Source organism: Larimichthys crocea, chromosome XVII (genome assembly GCF_000972845.2).
Source record: "Larimichthys crocea isolate SSNF chromosome XVII, L_crocea_2.0, whole genome shotgun sequence".
Lineage (NCBI taxonomy): Eukaryota > Metazoa > Chordata > Actinopteri > Sciaenidae > Larimichthys > Larimichthys crocea.
The window spans coordinates 26,451,105-26,465,008 of NC_040027.1; the positions used below are offsets into that span (position 1 = coordinate 26,451,105).

Sequence of the window (13,904 nt, forward strand, 5' to 3'; positions counted from 1 at the left end):
GCATCAATTTCAAAGTCCTATGTTACTCTCAGCATAATTGTAAAGCAAATACTGTAGTCAGCTGGTTGAACACATGATCCATGGGGTAACCATTAAGCAAGCAAGTATATTATTATAAATAGGTCCAATGGGGAAACAAATACTAGTGCCGGTATTTTTGGAGATCACTTTAAGTGCACTTGAAATGTTGCTAAAAACTCACAGGGAAACTGTACGCAAGTACAAGAAGAACTGCAAATCAACATTCAACCACTGCAATCTGTAAGCTGTGAAGGATTTTCACAATTTAGGTAATAATAATAAACCAGTTTGAGTAAGAATTTCACTCTTTGGCTACAATTTCCAAATAAATGACTGATCTGCTGTGTTGATTTTCTATTCCATTGTTATATTCCAAGATCTCAACAATAGAGTACAATGTTATCATTAGCAGGTGAACAGGAGAAACCCAACTTGTGATAAATTGTAGCCTCCTTTATGTCTGGTGAAGAGTTAATCTTCACCTTTTTGTCACAAAGTGAGATTAGCACTGACCATTTCTCGTTGACTGATTAGAGATACATTCTCTTTGGTTTCTTTGACAATATCCTTTGATTTCTGAATCAACTGAGCAAAGTATTCAACTCGTTTTCACACTTTACAAGTCCAAAACAACCCTAACAGACCTGATGAGGGTGCAATAGTGGGATGAGATGATGTTGTGATTTGTGATTTCGTTTCCTTACATTGGTGTACACTATTTTACACCATAAAGACATCCTCAAAAAATGGTAGAACTGCCAGAAAAGCAGTTGGTCAAAGCGCTTGGCTGGTTTTACTGATACTACTGGTTTTATCTGTATGGGTAGTCTTCCTCTACCTTTGTGTGTATTTATATTTATGTGTTTGGTGACTGAGCGTCAGAGAGCAGAGGCCTGAGCTAGAAATATAAAGGTTTGAGGAAGTGTAGGGAGGACAAAGCTGGTAGAAGGAAGATAAGGTCTTGACAAAGCTTTGTTCCGCACAGTGAAACTCCTGAGGGCTGAATACAGAAAGACAGAAAGAGATTGTGTGTGCGTGTGTCAGTAAGATGACTGGAGGAGCGGTCCGACAGCCCAAGGAATGCGACAAGCATACTAAGGACTTCACAAAAGTCAAAGAGGAAGAAGCAAGACAAATAAATAGCTGGAAGTGAATGTCTTCACTGTCCTCCAGACTACATACTGCTACCTAAAGGGCCACAGTGTGTGTGTCTGTTTGCATCACTATGTGTGTGTGTGCATGCTATTGTGTGTAGTTAAGTGCATAATGTGGAAGACTGTTGTATTCATATTTTTGTTGAAGTCAGTACCTTCACGAGGACAGTTGGTAGTTTTCCAAAAACAATCCGGCAAGTGTTTTGCATCATCATGTGGCTACATTCGAAGATACTGAGATAGACAGATAGATAGATAGTCATCCAACCATCTAGTTACTCCATCTGATGGCATCTGCATTGACTTTGTTTCTCTACTCATTTATTCATTTTTTTCTTTAATTTGTCACAGTCTGTATGTCGGACTGCTGTAGGTAATGCATTGTTATGACTGTAGGGCTTCCCTGTCATTCAAGCTCTTCATCTCCAGGTCCAGATCAGATCATCATCATCATGTTTGTGTGAAATAAATAACAAATCAAGCATTTATTTTTTTATGCTTTTTAAGTGATTTGTTTTTGTTTGATTACATTTATTTCACTGAATATCAATAATTATGACACAAATTCAATTCATTTGCATACTCTAAATTGACATTATCAAACATTTCATGAAGACCAGATGGCAGGGAAGACTGCAGTATCTAGGGTGGGGAAAATGACATGGTTGGGACTTGATTTGCCTTATTATGGACTCAACTTGACTTGGACTTGACATGATTTGACCAAGAATAAATGACTGGGGAATTGCTTTGACCAAACAACCCATAAATATAATCTCTGTCAAGGTCATTTTAGAAATTCGTTGTTTCCTCTATCTATGGAGGCCTCCTGACCTAACTCCAGCAACCCCTGACCTCATGTTATTCATGACTTCCAAGCAGTGAGGTATATAGATTTTAAATTTAAGGAAAACAAGGACTGGTATTGGATGGAGAATTGCTATCAGTAGATAGCAGGTAGGGTTGAAGTATTGGTATTAGAATCCTTATTGTACAGACGGGCATTGATAAATTAACTTAGGCTGTAGATGACGTGATATTTGGCATTCATTTATGTCATATTCATGTCCCTGTACAAATAAACATAGACAAATAAATCAGAAGAGAAAAGGTTCAATTCTGCATTCCCAGTGTAGTTATAGTGCATATGTGTGTATGTGCCTAATCTAAAACAGAGAGCTTGTTGTCTGCCTGACAGGAATTCATTTTCTGTGTGTGTGCACACTTTTTTCCCTGTGGGAACAAAAGCCAGTTTACAAAGCTCTGGGATTTTCGTTCTTTACCCTTTCATACAACCCTCCCCTGTGAAAATGTGCTCCTCACCTCAGCTTTAGTCTGAAAGGTGACGAATATATTTTACTTCGATGGTGTACAGGTTACGTGATTTTAGCAGGTATTAGACAAAGACTGTAGTGATGCTGTGACACATTTTCCAAGTATGTCTTTCAGTAATCAGTTAAAATGAATGCACATAAATAACACCCGCAGGAGCGACAAGCATGAAGTACCACACAGGCATTAAAATGCACTTGAAACTACAGAGTCCATCCAACTATGTTGTACATACACACAATACCACCACATGCAAATGTGAAATCAATGTAAAAGCAACTAATCAGTACGGTAGTCTATGAATACCTTATTATTGGAATACTTTTGTATATTTTATTGATTTTTTTTTCAGGGTCAGCAATATGATGCATAGCTTATCCTACGTATGAAATTAACAAATGCAGGGGGGAAAAAAGAGCTGTTCTTTGAAAGCAGTGATTCAGCTTCACTTCTGGAATCAGAAATCTGCCCTTTGCCAATAATACTTTTTTCATCATATTCTGGAGTTCTTAAGTATCTGGAATGTACCAGTCACAGGTTGTGACAGGAAAGACAGGGGAGAGACAGAGAGGGGACATGCAGCAAAGCACACGGTGGACTCAGCCTAGATATGCAGTACACGGTCCTTCAGGTGAGCCACCGGGGCGCCCAGGTCCCATGTATCTCTGTTGCCTTCAGGAACTCCTCGTACAATCTTTAATTTCACCTCACTATTTTTAAATGTCCCTTGAACTTGACATACGTATTCAGTTCAGGTACTTTTGTTCGGGAAATTGGAAAATGTTGCTTTTATCGTTAGGTCGGACAAATAGTAGGCCTATATATGCCTACTTGTTTATGATAGCAGCAGAATAAAAAGCGTTATCTTGTAAATTTGTTAGGCTTTAAGGTCTAAAAGTATACATATACACATTGTGAAATACAATAGGGCGTAAAATAAATATTTAAATTGTATTACATAGCAAGTGATGAAGTTAAAAAAATACTTTGTTAATCATTAAGTCGAGACGTGTCGTTGAAATTGACACACTGTTGAATTATGCTGTCAGAAATACTTGTGTAAAATCATTTTTTATAATATTTCTATTACTTCTCCACGTTGTCTCGTCGTCTCGGAAAGTACGGAAATATTTCCCACAGTGCCTGAATGTTGCAGTGCTCACAGAGTGCGCATTGTGATTTGAATGAACGAACCAATAAGCGTTCACGTCGGGCGGAGGCCGCTAAGGCTTTGCGTCAGTCTCGGCCAATCAGCGCGCGGCCCCGTTGTTTGCCTTGCTTTTTGAATTGAGCTCTAACAGCAGGCTGACACCTCCTCTGGACTGCCGTGAAGCAACTGTCAACAAACTACAGCAGACACTTTTCGACCATTTGGACTATTCTCACGCTTGAACGCCAACATGCGTCGATACCAGACTAAGGCCTGAGAGATGTTACACATATTTTAAACAGGTATCGGACCGAAGAAGAACTCCAAAGAACTCTTCATTGTGTTGTTGACTTACTAGCTCAGTAGCTAGCAAAATTAGCCGGAGAGCTTATTGAAATAAACTGGTTGAACAGCCAGTCAGCTCATCTCTCGGTTTATTTTTTTTAAAGCTAAAGTAGCAGCCACAGGAACAGTCGGTAAGTTTGGCTCACTGCGTTTATTCATGTTGTGCTTTTGAAAAAAAAAAAACACCACAGTGAGCACTTTATGTTAGCTGCTGACGTTAAGCAAAGGGAATGTGCTGTCTCGGTGAAAGCGACGTTAAGTTGACGTCAACCGTAAACGTTAGCTGGGCATGCTGTGTTAGTTCATTCTCCTTCTGGGTTCATGTTTTAGGGCTCTTCAGCAGGGGTCTCTGGCTATTTGGGGGTCCCCTATTTTGTCAAGCTATGAGGGAGAGAGAGCTTACTTAAATGAATAAAAATACAATGAAGTAGCCTCCATATTAATGTGCAAACAATAAGAATAATACAGATGTTTCAGGTAGTAGGAAACGTTCAAATGTAACACTGCAAACCCTGGGAGTGGTCTGTAGAGGAAAAAGCTATTAACATGAATAAAAATACAAGAAACCTGCATCTGTTTTAAAGTGCGAGCAATAAAAACAAACCCACATGAAGAATAATAGTTATGTTGTAGTTTGGATATGATCACAGCCTTACGTTTCCATTATCCTCCTTGAAAAAAGATAAAGCAGACCTGGCTTTTCTGCTCAAAAAATATTTTATTCTATATTATCAATATATTTTGGGAGAATTACAAGTTTTTATTTGTATTTGTTGTGCTTAATAATGCCTTTTTTATATAGGTTATAAGCAAATCTAAGCTGCTGTGATAGGAAAGCCGTGACTTGTGTTCGCGATGTCTACAAATAAAGACTTTACTTTTAATTCTCCTGAAATATATCGAGAGGCTGTGTGGCCCTGTGCAGCCGCATAGTCTGCATACAGCAAGAAACCAGTAGTTAAAAGTAACAGTAGCTACATGTTGATGTCTGACCTAATTATTTTGTTTGCTTGTCTGACTTTGTGTCTCTGTTTTAGCCATAAATCTAAATGAACCAATGTAACTGCTTCATTTGTTGTATTCTTTACACGCACCACTTTATCTGCTCTGACAAGTAGTTATCATTTTTCATTATGGAAGCTGTTGTAACGTTATGTAAACAACGGAACAAATGTAACTCAAAGTTTCTGTGTTTTTTTTTTTTTCACAAAGTTCACAAATGTGTTGCTTTCCCTCCAGTTGAATTGTCAAACTCTGGCAGTCTTTGTGTTTGAAGTCGTGCCAACTTGTGTCTCCTGCCTTTAGTTTGACAGTTGTCACCCTTCTCCTCTTCTTTACTTTCTCCCTCCTCCCTGTTCTCCTCTGTGTCTCTCCCTCTGTTCGTTCCCTGTAACTTTTGATAGTTTGGACAGTTTGGTGCCTCCTTAAGTTCCTGCCATGGCTGACAGCAGCATAGTGACTTTGGGGACGGCTCGGAGTCTGCTGGTGGATTCTTCGGTCTATGATTCGAGGATCGCTGAAACCACCAAGGACCATGTATTTCTGGGCATTGATTGTGAAGACGGGGAAGGTCAGTCTGCGGGGTTCAACCCTCTTCCTTTTCTCTAAATATCTTTAAATACCCAGAACAAAAGCCAAACACAGCGATGTCCCAGATTCCAAAGAGCTGTAAAGAAACAAGGCAGTAAAACCTGAAAAAAAGTAACCAACACTATAAACTAAGTCTCTGCTTCAACACACACTCTGCTGCCCGTTCATTAGGACAACATAGAAGCACCACACACTATAATTAAACACAAACCACAGCCTCCAAAATAACCACAAAGTTGAACTTTATCTCTGAACATTCTCACCTAAATGAAGGAATGTAGTTTAACCCGGTCTGTGTGGCGACCTGGTTACCTCTTTGTGTGTATGTTGCATTGTGCAGCATGTTTGAATAGATTTTCTGATCAATTTTGAGAGGCATGTGCCTGGTCCACACGCGGGCCTCAGTTACCTGACTGGAGGTTTACCAACATGTGAGCGTTTGTGGAAGTTACTTCAGTTAGGTGGACCTGTTTAATACAGTCTTTGATCCAGGATTGTCTGGGAGTGGTGCCAAATGAGTCATTAGTAATTTTCACTGCTCCATCCAAGGGAGACAATCCAGTGAAACGTGTACACCTGGAGAGTGATGACAAATGTTATTGTCATTTTTGGGAAATTACAAAATAATACTTGACCAGGGCTTATCATTTTGGCCTTAGTATTGTCCTTAAAACTTAATTTCAATTAAAAGTTTTCATAGTCATAATAATTATCTCACATTTACTAATAAGATTTACACTATTAGGATAATTAAAACTTGTGTGCGGTTTTCAGAAACAATAAAACGTTGGAGCATAATTAGTGCTATGGAGTTTTCTGCTTCTGCTCTGATGGAAGGCGTTGACAGCAGGTTTGATTATGTCGACTGCTGCATCTCACGGATTGATATCACCTCAGCAACACTTGAAAGATATCAATTTTAATAATGTTACTACTCTCACTTATACTGCTTATTGATCTGGCACTTTGGCATACACCTGTCGGTTCTAGAGATTAAAATATGAAGCAATTAAAGAAAAGAAAACATGCAGACTGTATATTACCTAACTTGTTTACTTCATGCGCGCATCGTAGGATAACTTATAAAACTCCACGGCCTAAATGTGATTGATAGTCTGTGATGTTCGCTAACAGTCTGGCATGACTGTTCACATATTGCTCTGACCAATTCTGAATTTCTTAGCACACCCATATTTATATGACCATGAGCATTGTCCTCATCACTTCACTGAGTGGAACCAGACTTTAGAGCGTTTACCTCTCTCCACTGTTGTCACAAAGAGAGAAGGCCAGAGCTGGGTCCAGTCTGTGACAGACTGACTCAACAAGATGCTTTCCACATGTACTCACTGTCTTTGTATCAAAGTGAGTTCTCTGGTAGAATTCATCCACATTTACCACATAACAGCCCCTACTATCGAAACATTTCCTCAGTTGTGTTGTACTTTGTGCTCAGACGGAGAATGTTTAAAAAAATTCCATAAAAGTTAATAAGCTGTGATTGCTTCCACTGTTGTGGACTCTCCGGGTTAGCTTCCTTAAAGTTCAGCATCATTGTGTGGGTCACAGCTGACAGGAGTTGAACTTAACACACAAAATTCAATAATCGCTGCGCTTCCATCGCAATGGAAATATTTTTTAATGCTGCTGTGACCTGTCCAACGTCTGTTTAGGACAGCTCTAATGATGAGAGCCTGCAAACATCATTGGTTTTTGACTTGAAGGGAGGTCCGGTGCTCTGGATCAAACAATGCCAATAAACTGGCAGTTCATTTTAAGGGCTATTTTATATTTATGCTGTCCTCTCATAATGCCAACAATATTGAGTCTGTCTCGGTTGTCAGTATGGACTAATGAGAAACTATTTGTGAAGCTTGGCTGATGGCAGCAGCTAACATGCTGTTGAATACAGTGATGACCCGTATCTTCCTGTTTGAATTCAAATGAGCTCTCATGTTCCACTGAAGGGAAAATATGTATGTTGGTTGCACATCCATCCTCCTCTACTCAATGTCAGTGCAACCTTTTTTTTCCTCTCTCTCTCTCTCTCTCTCTCTCTCTACAGTCTTAATCAGTGATACAGGTGTATTGTTTGGTTGTAACCCCAGGCTGTCAGTCAAAATGAGAAAAAACTTACATCACCTCCGAGAGACGACCTACTCCTTGATCTGTCTCTCTCCTAATTCGTGTGTGTGTATCATTCCCACTCTCCCTCATTGTTCACTTCTGTTTCTCTTCATCTGTCTCAGATATGTTGCCAAAAGTGGAGACGAGGATTGTTCTGGTGGGAGAGGCGGGCAGAAATGGAGCGCTGGTGAAAGCACTGCAGGTACATAATTTCTCTATTAATCCTAAAGGGTCCACCGTGCTCCTCTGGCTTCTATTAAATTGGCAGGCCTCCTTGATCTGAGCTGGTCAACATCACTGCTGTTCTTGGTTTGATAAGTAGGACACGGAAACTCTGTTTTGAGGGATGATGCTGATGCTTCGGGTTTAAAACTTTCAATAGTAACTTTTTTTATACTTTTAATAACTTTTTTGCAAGTGTTTAGAGGACACATGAAAATCCCTGATGAATGTCGATGAACACTGTAATGACAATTCAAATATTTATGAATAATTACTATTTATTTTAAATGTCATCATTTTTAAATGAACATTTCAATCCTATTGGTATGTTTTGCAGTTTACCATCCAGCTAACATTACTTACTAGTCCAATAGCTAGAAGCCCAGCTCACTCTCTACTTTTCTCCTCCTAGCTTCCTCTGTCGTCGTCTTTGGCTCTGCCATTATGTCCAAAGATGCCGTTGAGCACGGTTACATTGGCCGTTGTGGCACAACTTGGCTCTGTTTCTTGAAAATATTTTTAGGATGAATCGACAATGAAAATAACCAGTTGCAGCCCTAATTTAAATCAGTTTAAGACCTTTTTCTCATTGTGTTACTGGAATCTTATAAATCAATGTCATCAATGATATCACCAGTGACTACTGGGTTGTATCACTGTATCACAGGCTGAATCACTGGTGATGTCTTAGGAAAGACAGGATTTCCCCCAAATAATGGCTCCAGAAAGAAAATCTTCAGTTGTTATAATGTCACACTTTGTGTTTTTCAAGCTACTTCACGCAGAAAGTCTGTTAATAGCTGCTGTACTTGCATTACTGCACTGGAAGACATGTTTCCACTTTTGTTTATTCATTAATTGGGTAACATTGTCAAGAAGAATATTAGAGAGAGTTTATTTAAAGACGGAGCGCACACACCTCCTTCCAATATCTCTCTCACACACACCTGTCTGTCTGTGGAGATAAGGCATGCTAATACAGGAGTCTGGGTGTAATATTTGGCAGCCTGCAGAGCCGTCACAACCTACAGTATTAAAGTGTAGCTTCTGCATAAAAATGAGTGACTTGTGATTTTTGGTAACAGCCGCTGCTTGGGGATGTAAACACACACCAGCCACACTCCTCTCACTGCCATGACCATATCAGCCCAACAGATTATCAGCTTACTACACAGCCCCGCTAAGCTTCGAGGGCTTTTCATGAAGTATTTGTGTGTGCTTAACAAGTGACGGGCAAAAGCAAATTATCTCATCCAGTTTCCATATAATCTTTGACAAGGAGGGTGTCAGATGAATGAGGAGATTAATTGATCTAATTATAGGCAGGACACCAACACAGGACTATGAAAATGGAAATCTGATCTGTGTCTTGGGTTGGCATCTATTATCTGTTCACGGGAGGGATTTAATTCCATCTCTACACTGAAGAGGAGACATGATTTGGTATTTGATTAACAATCTAATGACTAGGCCCATTAGTAGCTCCTCTGGAGCTTTCAACTGAATCACAATCAGTACATCGAGTTGCCCAGTTTATATGTTTCGATCTGGTCAGGGTTACACTTGAACATTTTTCTTTAACTTTATTTATGGAGTGTTGCATGATATGCAGGGTTCAATGTTTTTTTTTTGTTTTTTTTGTTGCCCAGTTGCGTACGGCTAAAAGATTCCACATAGAACTTACCCTCATAAACTAAATGACCTGAATCTCCGTGCATTAGGTCGTACTGTAACAGGTCATCGTGAATCCATGAACAATTTGAGCCCAAGAGCCTACAGTATATGATGATAGTATGACAACAGTCTTGTGAGTTCATTGCAAATGAGATGGATCCAAACAAGTCTTGGTCTCCATCTGTATTAGACTGTATCATATCCATTTGGAGTTTGACAGCCCAGTGATGCAAGCTTTGGCCATAGAGCTGCTGCTTCTGTGTATCGTAAAAGCTAAAGAAAAAACCCTCAGGTCTTTTCCTGAAGGTGGGTACATGAGGCGTGTAGCAGTAGTGACATTAAAAGGTTTTGGTCTTAAACTCTTGTCAGAATTTCAACGCAGACTGTCTTCAGTCTGAAAAGCTCCAAATCCGATCTAGGAGCAGTGGTTTTGATTGACCAAGGACTCCACCATGATTGTTTTGTTAAATCATTGCATGATCTTTGAACCAAGAAATAATATTAATCTCTCAGTTTCCTTTTTAACAAAACAGAAATGGAACTGATCCAGCTGCAGCATAACATCCGTTAAAAAGGTGTTGATTTTTTTTCCACAGGGATATTTATGTGTCTATCAGCGAGTGTTTGTGCCCGCTCCAGTGAGCAGCACAGTTTTGTGTCTTTGAGTAGCGCCATGTGAAGGTGATTTGGAGGCGTGGCGGCCGACTAAGTGCCGCTAGAATGACTTCCTTCCCAGGTCTCCTGAGCCCTGTCACTTCTGAAGGCTTCCTGCTTAAATCATCTATTTCTCCCTGCCAATCTGCAGTGCAGCCACATCCAAAGACATCTGCCGACAGCTCCATCAGAATGCTCCCGATTGCCTGCCTGACCACCCGCCGCCAGCGCTCATGCAACCCACAGAAAACGCGGGCCCCCCCACCATTTCTTCTTCCTGTCCTCTTTCCTTTCTGTCCTCTTCTTTTCCTCTCCTCCCCCTTCCCGAACGAGGGCTTTAAACTTGGACTTGATATTTGTTTAAAGCCACTGTCTTTAGACTTTGCAAGGACACGGACCCCGCCTCATCTCGTAATCGCCTCCTCCGTCCTGCATCCCTAAAGCCAGGCGTTCTCTCCTTTGTCCTCATCTGGGGTTCATTCATATGAATTTATCTCTGGTGTCCTCTTTTACTCTTTCATTGTTTCTCATTCTCTCTCAACCTCCTGTCCTTCCTACCCCTTTTTTTCCTGTTTTCCCTCCTCTCAAATACCAGTGTTTGACATCCACTTCCTGCTGGTTGGTTTTTACAGGCCGTCAGAGTAATGGAGGTACCGGTGGTAAAGATAAAAGAAGCAGAGGCGGGTGCCGAGGAGAAAATGATGATAAAATCTATAGTCAATATGGTACAGTACAGCGTCTGCCTCTCTGCGTGACTCTCTGACATTTTGATGGGAACTTGGGGACGTGCTGCATGAACCTTAATTCACACGGAGTACTCACTCAATCAATGTGCATGGCCAAGTCACTGATGGTGAATTGATTTGTGGATGAATATTTAAATATGTGTGATGTAATACTTGATATCTGGACTGCTCCCTAACAGAGATTTGCACTCAAATGTCAATGCAGGTTTCTATGCTCAGGAGTGATATGAAAGTCAATTACAGAGCTTTCTCTTTAGCTTCGTGGCATTTGAAAATGGCCAGTTTCCAGCTGTTAACACAGAGGTTAAAGTGTTTGCACACAAAAGATCTCATTACACAGGTCTTGGTGTGCGATCATTATCTAAGAAGCTTTGATTTTTGAGTGTGATCTCCTGTTAAAGAAATGATTTAACATTTTGAGAAATTGGCTTCCTCTCAGAGAGTGAAATGAGAAGATAGATTACAGATTGACTTTGCAGCAGCTACAGTACCAACACCACTTAAGTTCATCATGTTTTGCTTTTGTATTCCATTCATATGTTGGAACTGTCTCTAAACAAAGAAGTTATCCACTTTTATGCAGTAGATTGCACAGTCTCATATGGGCACGAAAGTACCAAATCTGGCACCCCACAAGACATTATGATGCTGCATTCTCACATTTGTGTTCACGTTTGATTCACGTTTCTAACGTCCTAGGCTCCATAGATTTACTTGGGTTTATGGCCGGATACCTACAAAACCAATGACATTTCCATTAGACTCTGCTCTAATTTGTGTGTAGTGTTCAAGTATGTATAAGTGTTGACTCGTGAGCTGATTCTTGGCCAGAGCCAGGCAAACTGTTTCTAGTTCCATGTCCTTAAACTAAGCTCAGGTGTAGTATTCATGTTGATCTGCCCATTCCACATTTTTTAAACAAAGCTAATGAGTGTATTTCTCAAAATATTAAATTGTTCCTTTAACACACTGGTGTTAAAGCATTGTTGATTCTCACAATATAATGTCAAATGTAATCCTAACTGTGTATGTCATTCCACCGATGCCTCTCCACTTCTTCTGCTTTTGTCCTGTGTCAAGTACTGGAGCTAAATTCACAGAATCACAGATTCATTGACTCCGTCCTCTTTCTGGTCTGTATTAAAACCATCCAAATATTTGGTCTTGTAGCACTTGGAGACAAAACCGAGCGAAAACACTGGTCAGATTTTTTTTGTCCAATTTCTTTTAAAGAGGACATCTGCTAATAGTGAAATCAACTAATAAACCCAACATCCAGCAGCCTCACTAACAAGGCTAACATTCACTCACCCTCACAATGATAATTCGATGATTAATTGTGCACTTGTGAATGTTATACTTACTTCAGCGGCCTGTCATGCACTGCTCCATTACTCCACATTGTGATTTTTCCCATTCAGGACATCAGCTGCCCGTGCATAATTACAGACAGCGTCCAGGAGTTTGGGGATGGAGAGAATACTGATTATGAGACGGTGTTCGTCCTCACGGACTTCGATTCTCCTGACTACAGCTACCTCTACAAACGTGACAACCGCATCATCGGGCCTCCCGTTGTGCTGCACTGTGCTGCGAAGGAGGAAGTAAGTTATTGATTATTTCAAGATGTCACAAACTAGATCCACAGACATAATGATTTAATCAAGTAATTGGTTTAAACCTTTTCAACCTGAACATTGAATGAAAAATGTACAACTTCACTCTGAAATTCTAGACCAGGAAAATATGCTTTAGTCTTTTTGTCGTGTGGTGAGGACCCACCAGAGGGCCTGAGATGAATGTTGATTTCAGAGAAACAGAAAACAGGATGCAAAAAATACATTACGGCCCCTGAATGATGATAAACATGAGCTCCCTCCGCCTGCTGTGCTGTCAGTCTGACGGAGACTTCACATAGGATGCAAATGCCTAACATGAACAATATGCCCTGACTATGGCTGCTATTAACAAGACGGAGCGCTCCGCATTTGTCAGCTGAAGACAGCACATGCATACACGCAGGTTCAGATTGCACTGCAGAGCATCATAAAGATGTGTATCTCTTGATAACAGGGAAAACTGTGTTTTTCACCCTCGCCAGGCCTTTATCTGCCCTGAAAAAAGAATTTATGTTTCAGGCCCAACAATAATATTTTTGTCCCAGTCAGCCAAGAGGGTCACAATTTACTGCAGTGAACAAAATCTCTACTAACTAAATATATATACGTCCATCAGCCAAACCTTATTGTTGCACACTGAGTTGTTATAGTCATATCACTAATTAATGCATTTTAAATATAGTGCTGTAGTATTTGTAGTGAAGAAAGAGAAGGACCAGTGTGTAGAGTTTGATTGAGAGTGTGATTTAGTTGCTACTAGCAATGTGGTTGCAAGTGTAAAGCAGCGTGAAACTACAGTGGCAGCAAAATGTGCAAAATAACACAAAAATCCTGATTTAAGCCGCATCCACAGGATCAGGCGCTGCTGTCAGTTGCTGCAGGACTGTGCGCTGTAGTGTGGGGGTGACCGGGGTTTCCATATGGGTTGAATGTAACTGCTATCAATTTTTAACATTTTTTGCGAGGCTGGCGCTTGCTCACTCTCATTGCCTCTCCACCAAAGCTCGCTCTCTGTCAGACCACTGGGCACAAACCAAATTGAACTTCTTCGCGTCACTATTCAGCATAAATTGTGAATCAGACTAGTTACATTTAGACAAGTACATGAAATAAACAAGCCAGAAGACAACAGGTAGAGTATCATGGTTAAGTCCATGAGTCCACCTAGACAGTCTCAGTTTCAGAGACGTTTTAGGGAGTTTGTAGAGGTTTTGCTGTCAGCATCTGATTGGTGACTGCAGTGTGACGTTTGGCTGCGTTGAATCCAGCT

At 40.4% G+C, this 13,904-nt stretch overlaps 1 protein-coding gene across 7 annotated transcripts in view; it reads left to right on the top strand.

The window, feature by feature from the left end:
• The first annotated feature begins 3,768 nt into the window (after nt 1-3,768).
• Nucleotides 3,769-13,904, top strand: part of ect2 (epithelial cell transforming 2) — a 44,881-nt gene continuing 34,745 nt past the window's right edge. For 3 of the 7 annotated variants that reach the window (XM_027290427.1, XM_027290430.1, XM_019276754.2), the window contains exons 1-5: nt 3,769-4,133; nt 5,406-5,572; nt 7,842-7,921; nt 10,902-10,994; nt 12,437-12,619. In XM_027290427.1, the coding sequence (XP_027146228.1) occupies nt 5,440-5,572; nt 7,842-7,921; nt 10,902-10,994; nt 12,437-12,619 (489 nt within the window). In that variant the 5' untranslated portion in view covers nt 3,769-4,133; nt 5,406-5,439. The remainder of the gene's footprint in view (nt 4,134-5,405; nt 5,573-7,841; nt 7,922-10,901; nt 10,995-12,436; nt 12,620-13,904) is intronic. The other 4 variants (XM_027290429.1, XM_027290431.1, XM_019276753.2 and 1 more) reach the window with 4 other exon arrangements.